The 10,064-nt window shown below is 41.2% G+C and overlaps 1 protein-coding gene across 4 annotated transcripts in view; it reads right to left on the reverse strand.

Moving 5' to 3' along the window:
* Nucleotides 1-7,547, reverse strand: part of LOC124291264 (leucine-rich repeat-containing protein 61-like) — a 40,876-nt gene extending 33,329 nt beyond the window's left edge. For 2 of the 4 annotated variants that reach the window (XR_006902180.1, XM_046728206.1), the window contains exon 1: nt 7,387-7,546. Coding sequence is in view for 3 of the 4 variants with exons in the window: in XM_046728206.1 (XP_046584162.1) it covers nt 7,387-7,402 (16 nt within the window). In the remaining variant the exon portion in view is untranslated. Of the gene's footprint in view, nt 1-7,386 lie in introns of all 4 variants that reach the window. The other 2 variants (XM_046728205.1, XM_046728204.1) reach the window with 1 other exon arrangement.
* Nucleotides 7,548-10,064: the final 2,517 nt, after the last annotated feature.

The following is a 10,064-nucleotide window of genomic DNA, read 5'->3' on the forward strand; positions in this document are numbered from 1 at the left end:
AGAATGACAGCACTGAATTCCAACTCGTTGATGTGAAGGGCCTTTTCTGCGGATGACCACTTGATGATGAAGAAAGTGGGCGCCTCAGCCCTCGAGGGATGCGTCGACGAACAGGTGACGAGTCGATGTGAAGGGCACCATAGAGACTCTGGCGCAAAAATTCTGCTCGTCGAGCCACCAACGAAGAACTGGTTGTAGTTGCACGGGAAGACGAATCAACTCCCTGGGGTTGTCGTTCCGGATGTACAGGCACAAAAACATCTGAAGAGGGCAAAGTTGCAGTTGGCCCCTGTAAGTGCTTGTGCCGACGTCAGTAACCCTAGTAACTCCTGCCACTGGCGCAGAGTTCTGGGTGAGTTGAATGTTGAATGTAGAATGCTCTGAATTTGTCCCATCTGTCCTGGGGTACAAACAACATGGCCTGTTGTGTGTTGAATACTGCCCCTATGAATTGTAATCTCCGAGTCGGTATTAACTCCGACTTCTCGTAGTTCAGGAGCCACCCTAATTGTGTTAGCAACTTGATGGTGAACTGCCTGTGGAGATGAAGGACGACTGGATCCTGCTGAGCTTGAACACAGCCGTCGATATAGCTTTCGAAAGTGATTCCCCGAGAATGCAGGTAGCTTGTTATCGGTTTGGTTACCCGAGTAAAAAGCCACGGGCCGTAGATATTCCAAACGGCAGTACCATCCACTGGTAATGACGCCCTTGGAACGTGAACTGAAGATACTTCCGGTGGTCTGGATGTATTGGTATGTGAAGATAGGCGTCTTGCAGATCGAGGGAAATGAGATAGTCCCCTTTCTTCAAGATGGTGCGTAGAAGGTTGACTGACACCATCCAAAAATGGGGTGGCGGAGATAGAAACCGGGCATGAACTGTTTCATGTTGAATATCACACGAAGTTTGTTTGAATTCTATTTTGGCACCAGAAAGATGGGGGAGTAGAACCCCGGCGTAGAGCTGAGCGGGTCGAGCTGTTCTACAGCATGCTTGTCCCGAAGCGTGTCTATGGTGGCCTGAAGAAACAAGTTTTGATCCGGAGGATAATTGCGTTGAAGAGAAGTGACTGTGAGAGGTGGATTCCTGACAAGTGGCATCTGATATCCGTGAGTGAGGATGGCGAAACGTACGGGTCTCCTAGAATGTCCCAATCGGGAGCAAACTTCCCTAATCTCCCGCCCACCGGTGAGTCGAAGATCGGGATGATTGGGGGCGGTAGGACCAAGTCGGGCAGCAATCTCTGTGAGTCACTGCTTGGATGAGCCACTTCCGGTATCGGGACCGGCCTTGGGGGGATGACGTGAGACACCACCACGGGAAGGTTTCCTACCCCTGTTCTGCGATTGGGTGAAGCGTCTGTCATGAAAACAATCCTTCAACTCCGGGTTGGTTGGAGAAAAACGTGGTGTTCTGCGTTGTTTAAAGGGACTCTGCAGCTGAGATTTCTGCATTTTCAGTAATTCAACAGAAACCTGAAAATGAGTCTCCTGATGCACCTTGGTAGAAACCTCTACAATATTGCCACCAAATAGCATATCTGAGCACCAAGGCTGCCTAAACAATTTGGCTTTGAATCGTTCATCCCAAGACAAAATGTTGAAGGGGCCTCTCCTACGCACCACAAGTACGTAACCAAAAAATTGTGATAGTTGGTCTAGAACGACCTGAAACTGGTCTAGAACCAACGCCATGCATCCCCTAATATAAGCATCTTGGTCAGTATAGGTATGGTCAACAGCAACAGCAACAGCAACGGCGTCCACTGCCGAAACAGCACAATTGATAAAGGGTAGTGTGCGACGAACAGTCAAATCCATATGTGCTAATTCCCTGTCTTCCACAAAGAAAGGTGAAGCAGCACGCTTGCCACACAAGGTAGAAATATCTTCGTCAACCGTAGGGGACGAAGCCAATACAGAAAACCCATGCCCGTGAGCGACGGATGGTATAAACTTGGATGAAGACAAACCATCCTTAACGCGTTTCAATTGCTTAAACGCATCATCCAGTGAACTGGTCAATTGTAGAATGCACGGTCGTGGTGGCAAGGTAATTGTTGATAAGTCTCTATTCTTAAGAGCATAAGAGACATTAAGGTCATCCAGGGATCTGCTCACCGGCAGTTGAAGCTTTTCAACAATCCAGGCAAGTACATGTGAAGGCTCTACCAAATCGAAACTACCCTCCAGGGTAGAAATATCCGAGTTATTTGGAGAGTGGGACGAAGGCTGATGAGACACACCAGAGGAAGACTGGTTACCAGTCATTGCAACGGGAACTGAATTCGAAGTAGTCGAAGGTTGACATTGATTCCATGCTACTGTAATAGTCCAAGCATTGTATTCATGTCTGGCCCCTGAGAGGAATCCTTGGTAGGGTTCCACGATTCAGGTAAAATAGTCGCCCCAGTAGTATGAACCGAAGAATCAGTATGACGTGAAGGAGATCAACGGTCCAAGGAACCATAGCGGCGCCTAGGCGGGGAGCGAATTGGTGAAATCAAACGAACCGTAGCATGCTGTCGTGTCAGGGAGGCAGAAGGATGGGATGACCTAACTCGATCTGGAGATCTAGATAGATTAGAAGAGCCTGGCACACCATCCCGATGGGATGACCTAGAGCGAACAGGTGAGCCTGAACGCCGAAGTGATCCAGTCCGGTGAGAACTCCCAGAATGAATATGTGAACCACTTCGATACGGTGAAGCAGTTAAGTGGTGAGAACCGGGATGAGCAGACGAACCAAATCGGTGAGGTGAAATGGTTTGTGTAGACGAATCAATTCGATCCCGTGAATCAATTCGTCCAGAAGTCGTGGTTCGAGAAAACGCCTTCGGAATGACTAGGTGAAACCGAACGGTGAACTGAACTGGTTCGGCGACGTGAGCCATCACGTAAAGGTGAACCTATCTGTTTACGCGAATCTCTACGACATGGTGAATTGATTCGGTCTGGTGAATTGATTTGGCCTGGTGAATCAGTAGCTGGCGCGAATCCTAATAGGAGGGAGTGCAGAAACCACCATGGGAATCAATACGTGATTCGGTACGATCAATAGAAACAGATCGACAATAAGCACCACTCCGCTGGGGTGAACATGACCGCTCAATCGATCTACGAGATGGATTCGAGACAAACCCGTGAGGTCATCTCAAACGACTAGCAGAACTGGAACGTTCCGAGGAGATAGATGGATGAATTGAACGGGATCGTCTAGAATGACTTGGAGAAATGGACTCATTCGGTACCACAGGTGATGCAGATTGATGAACCGAAGCGACTATAGTCACGGCCTGAGACGAACCAGAGGCCCTAGAAACCAAGAGTGTAGACTGCAGGTCAGGGGAGGCTGTAGACACTAGAGGTTTATTAACCAGGCGAAGGAAGCGTCCCAAAAAGCTTTTGTACCTCTTCCGAGAGATATGAAGAAGCGTAAAAAAAATCCTCCGCCTTGGAGGGTGGGGATTTCAAACGACGAGCCGTGAGGGTGGGACGCTCCAGGCGTGGTTTCTTGGTCAGGAGGGGCTTTGGTCAACAGAGGTATTCCTAGTCCTAGCACTATCTGCAATTCTACGAGCACAGACCCGTTTATAAGCCTTGAAATCCTCAGTAGATAACCCTGCGCATTTCTCACACCGTTTCTCCCAAGAACATTGACCAACACAATCAACACACGAAATGTGTGGGTCCGAAGTTGAAAATATTGTTTTACACTGGGCGCAAAACTTACGCTTTATATTTGGAGGATCTGATTTCCCCATAATACAAAAAGCAACTCAAAACTCTATGACAAGAGCTATAACGCATCCACTCTGTCGTGCGACAAGAAGAATGATCACTCTGAGGTAGTCACATGGGTAGATAGCAGAGCATGCTGCATGCTCAGCATGGGACCAGGGACCTGTCCTATAAGGAGAGCAGCCTGGGGAACACGGGCGTATGGACAAGAGAAGCCTACAGGGAAAGTTCTAATTCGTTCCACTCAGCGTCGAAGCAAGAGAGTGAGATGCAAATTGTGAGATAGGATAAGTTTAAAATTTTTGAATTTATGGAGGCTGCATATTTAGTTAGTCTATAATAGTCAGTTTATGAGCTCCCTTTGGATTTCTTTGAATTCTGGCACTTTCTTTTGTGATCTTCTGGTGAATATATAATGTTTTGTTATTAATGTGATGATGTTAAGTGGGTTATTATTCCTTTCGGTATAGCCAAGGAAAACAGTATCTTTTGATATATTTATATTTATCTGATCTTCTGATAACAGCCAATTTTTTAAATCATTCCAAATGGAGCGTATATAACGGCAATCCCAGAACAAATGGAATATAGATTCCGTTTCTGGAGAACAATTGCTTCATAAATCACTTTCAATGTATCCCATTTTATAAAGGCGAGAATTTGTGGGTAGGATATTGTGCAAAATCTGATATTGGAACCATTGAAACTTGGTAGAATCTGTGCATTGAAACACTGATAAATAATAGCTTTGCGTTCTCTGTCGTTGATATCATGGGATACTATATGTTCCCATTTCGCGAAATTTTGGTTTTTACATTGATGCTTTTGTATCAGTGTTTGGTAGAAATATTGTGAACCTTTCTGAGTTTTCAATAAATGGGCAATGTGAAATGGTAGTAAAGGATATGCAATTTTGTTCATTTTTACTATATTTCGTTTCCTACAATATTGTTTAATGGACTGTGTAACGCCTACATAATCTAAGTAGTTTATGACGATGGAGTTTAGCTTACAAAAGTCTCTATAGGAGTAAAATTGTCCCTTTTCGTCAATAAAGTCGTTTATGTATCTTACGCCTATTTTGTACAATTAATCTATAAAGAATGTTTTATATCCCACCTGTACGTTATAATTAAACCAAACTATTTGAGACGTAATATCACTATTAGTTAAAGTAGTTTTGTTCAAATCCTCTATGAACAACCACCAACCTTGTATTGGATCTTTGTAAAAAGGATTATTTATGTTGGAAAGGAGACATGTGCTTTGTTGTTTACTCATGATTTCATACACACTATGGTTTTTGACACAAAGGGTATTTAAAAAGAACAGGTGTTTCCACTTAACGTTGGTAGTAAAGACGTGTCATAACATAACTACTTTATGAGAGCATATAGTCTCTCTTATTTTAGGGCATTTTATTCCCCCATCAGCTTTATCACAAATGATTTGAGATCATTTTATCTTATCAGGTTTATTACTCCAAATGAAGTTAAAACATTTCCTTTCAAGTTTGTCAATAACATTATCAGGTGGGTTTGGAAGTGAAGAAAACAGATGATTAAGTTTTGGAAGTATCAGTGAGAATGGTGTTTTTACCTATTGGAGTTAACCGACCATATTGCCATTAATGTTTCACATTGTCTAAGTTTGCTTTCATAATTCATGTCGATCCTTTCATTTAAATCCAAGGAAAACTTAATACCAAGCAGTTTAAAAGGTTCTTGTTTCCAATCTAGGTTCCATTCTTGACATATAGTTTCAATTTTGATCTTTTCTTTGAACCTATCCATATAAGTTTTGTTTTCTCAGTGTTTACTTTTAAACCAGAGAAACAAGCAAAAAGAGTTAAAGTTTGAAATACTGCGTAGAGGCATCTCTCAGACCCATCGAGTGTACAAGTTGTGTCATCTGCATACTGAGAAAGAAGATATTCCATGTTTCCAATTTGAATACCTTTTATGTCTTTATTATTCCGAATAAGTACTGCTAAAATTTCTACACGTTGATATTTGGCAGGGGTTGAAAAATACCATTGTCCGAGGCCCGAGTCGAGTTGAATTCTCTGGTCGGTCAAGTAAATATCCACATTAAACTTTACCATGGTACACTGACTGACTGACTGAGTTTGGTTTTACTCCGCTTTTAGCAATATTCCAGCAACATCATGGTGGGGGACACCAGAAATGGGCTTCACACATTGTACCCATGTGGGGATTCGAACCCGGGTCTTCGGCGTGACGAGACAACGCTTTAACCACTAGGCTACCCCACCTCCCCTTACCATGGTACAGTTACATAGTGCCAAACTACTAAAATGTTTTGATATATGTATTTTGTTGATGAAATAAAAATTCAATCGTTTGTTGTTCATAATTGATATAGATTATTTGCCACAGAAACCAAATTGTTAAATGTTGTCAAGTGAAATTTATATTTGGTCAAGTGGATTTTAAAAATTTACTTTACCTGTGTATTAGCTATTATATAGCATTAGTTAAGAAATACAGTTCGCTCTACCACCATGTATAGTGTAATAAAACACACTTTTGCCCTGAACTATTATAGTTAAAGCACGAGGACGCTTGCGTCCGAGTGCTTTAACGTCATAATAGTTCAGGGCAAAAGTGTTTTATTACACTATACATGGTGGTAGAGCGAACAGTATTTCTTTTCTAAGATGCCAAATTTAATACTTTCTAAGGATAATTACGATTAATTTAAGGCAGAAAACAAACGACGGTGTCGGTGACCTAAATTAAGAATCCTTGCACAGGGCTAACTGGCGCGCTGTTCTATTGATGTGTCTGCCCCCCTACGTTAAGACGAACGTTACCAGAAAAACAAATGATAAACAGTTTCATGACGGTTTACGTTCTGATTAAATATCTTCTCTAAAGTATGTTAATTACATCTGTGATTAACGTAAACCATGTGAATGTCGCATTTCTACTACCAACGTATGTTTAGATCAGTACATCCAGACAAAGCTGAGTAGTCCAGCGACATTCCACGATTGCATTGTGGGAATGTAAACATTGCGAACGTTACCGTGTCGCTGAAAACTTGCGAGTCGAATTGAGACATTTAAAACGTCAGAAAACATACTCGTAATGTTTCCACCAGTGATGTTAGGTGAGTGAAGCAACTGCAAACCAAGAAACGGGATGCAACGCAGTAGTTTACTGTAGGAGGCTGTACGAGGCGATGACAACTGACATGCATCGTGACGTCGCTTACATTGTGACGTAATGTAAAATGGTTCGATCACGAGGGGGCACACTAGAATGGCGCAGTGACAGGATAACGTCATTCAATTGTTACGTCATCAAAAAACTATACCTTTATTGTCTGATAATGTATTTTTTTTTCGATTGTTCTAACCGCTAGGCATCTTAGAATCGTATATATTATGGCTTGGTTTACGTTGACTTTGAGCTAACTCCACTGACTGACACCTTCGCCACTGACCTTACCTAACCAACTTACACAAGCCTATCAGTTTTTAGGTTTTAGTGCTCCCCGACTCGTAGGAACACGACGTTTAGCTGGCTCAGAGACCATATAATAGATATGGTCTCTGGCTGGCTGAACTAGTTAAAATCATGGTATACTAAAAAACACTCCTGAAAGGCGATTTCACCTGATATTGCGGTCATGTCTCATAGATCTGCGACAGAATCTCGCCTTGAATACTAGTATTACATAAACATTTCGTGAGGAATTGCAAATGCAATCAGCTGGAACAGGCAGCCTAGATACCATGCAAACAGACAACAAGCGCGACGTTTAAAGGGAGGTAACTTGCGTACTTTACATCTACATACCAAAGCAGACCAGAGCCAAAACGGACATGCATATTATGGCCATAACGTCTTTATTTTAAAACTGATCACTGTGGTCCAAATGGACAACAGAACTATCAAAATGGAAATACAATTAAAGTTCATATTTTTATATTTTCCTCGCAGAAACTAGTTATATATTTCTTACCTTGTCGACACTTGTGAAAACATGTTCACATATATCCTTGTAGACCTGCCTAGTTGTTAATATAACGGGGTGGCGTTTCATCTGGCCCCGATTTCTCGAAACAAACTTTAGTTTTTACTCAAATTTCAAACTGAGTTTGACAATTTGAAACAGCTGAATTTTTAACTCAACTGCATTTTTTAACTAAAAAAAGCCCAAACAACTTAAGTAATCTATCCACCAAACTCAAATTGTCTGCTAAGTTTGAGTTCAATATTGATTTCAGTTTATTCTGGGAAATGCATTTTCCTGCGTTTTCTCAAATTTGAGTAAAAACTCAGACTTAAGTCAAAACTCAGACTTAAGTTTGTTTCGAGAAATCGGGGCCAGAAATCTGAGACATGGCAGATTTACAGATAAGTTGCTATCACTCTTTAAAAACACCTTTTTGACAAATGTGTGAACGCCACGCGATACAAAGTACATGTATACACACACTATATTATGTAGTATATGTTCAGTCCACAGATCTAGTTGTTTCACTTTCAATTTTTGTGCAGTCTTGCTGTGTTAAGTTGCAAAAGTTTAAAACTTTTGTGTTTGTGAATTACACCAGTTAACGAACATACATGTGACTAACATCATGCAATAAACTATGCCATGGTTTCTCACAGTAGTGTAAACGCCACCTTGCGTTACGTCAATCTTGAGGGGCTTCGGGCAGGTGTATACTGCTGTAAATGTACTGAAAAAAAAATCTTCATTAAGATTTCATGGCCACAACGCATATCCGTCGGGTTGGTGATCTCGGAAAGTCATACTCTATGGCATATCTGTCGGGTTGGTGATCTCGGAAGTCATACTCTATGGCATATCTGTCGGGTTGGTGATCTCGGAAGTCATACTCTATGGCATATCTGTCGGGTTGGTGATCTCGGAAAGTCATGCTCTATGGCATATCTGTCGGGTTGGTGATCTCGGAAGTCATACTCTATGGCATATCTGTCGGGTTGGTGATCTCGGAAAGTCATGCTCTATGGCATATCTGTCGGGTTGGTGATCTCGGAAGTCATACTCTATGGCATATTTGTCGGGTTGGTGATCTCGGAAAGTCATGCTCTATGGCATATCTGTCGGGTTGGTGATCTCGGAAGTCATACTCTATGGCATATCCGTCGGGTTGGTGAGAACCGCCTGCACGTGCACTCTCCTAAACATAAAACGCGTTGGAGATAATGAGAATGTTGCATCTGTCTATTCATGAATCCGACAGATATGCCATAGAGTATTTTTAATCGAAATAAAAACACAAGATTAAAACTGAAGCTATCTCAATTATTTTGAAAGATGGCCGAAAAGACATTAATTTGAATTTTGATTGCTGCAATATAAAAACAGCTGATTTTCATAAACATTTGTGTTTAACCTTCTCGTCTGACGGGAGTTGGCATCATCAAATTGAGAACATTGTCAAATAGACATCTGAAATGAATAGAGCATTTCGGAAATTAAAAGCCTCTATACTACTTTCCTACTAATTAGAACAACATTATCAAAAATATATGCTGTAGTTAGAAGGGCACATCTTGAGTACGCATGTGAGGTATGGCATGGATGTTTGATTGAACAAGCCAATACTAGTATATTAGAAAAACTCCAACTTGAAGCAGTTCGTATAGTTACCGGTCTTCCAAGATATGCATCTTCCAGTTTGTTGTATTATGAAACGGGATGGGATTTACTTTCTGAGAGAAAGAGACGAAGCAAGTTAACATTAATACTTTATAAAATTCTTGCACCAGTTTTTTTCTTCAGGATTTACTCCCGCCTGTAGTAGGCAGCTAGACAAGTTATGAGTTAAGAAACTCCGATAATTTTATTAGCTATTAGAAATTGCGACTCTGTTGCATCATTTAAATCTTATATCCACGTGAAAGAAAAATCTCATGTCAATGTGGCCATGGATGTGAGAAAGGTTTTCATTACACAGAACACTGATTGGTATTAATCTTATCTTACATGGCAATGCAGTTCTCTCAATTTCTGAAAATCAGAAAGTTTTCAAATGTATACATATCTATATCTCTCAAACAAAACACTTTCTCAGTTAACGTCTGTTGTACATATCCTTACCCATGTCTGTCACTTGTGTACTTTGTTGTAAGATGAATTGTGTAATTATTGGGAGAGAGCTTTTCTAAGTAGGATAACTTGTGCCCAATCCTTTTCTTGAATGAATGAAATATGTTTCAATTAATAAACACAATCACAATTCTCAGTGATAAGCCTGTTTTTATATTCGATAGTAATTTTTGAGAAGAGAAGACAGATTATCATTTAATCACAGCA

This window comes from Haliotis rubra, unplaced genomic scaffold, assembly GCF_003918875.1.
Source record: "Haliotis rubra isolate DU_JTF1 unplaced genomic scaffold, ASM391887v1 Scf489, whole genome shotgun sequence".
Classification (NCBI taxonomy): Eukaryota; Metazoa; Mollusca; class Gastropoda; order Lepetellida; family Haliotidae; genus Haliotis; species Haliotis rubra.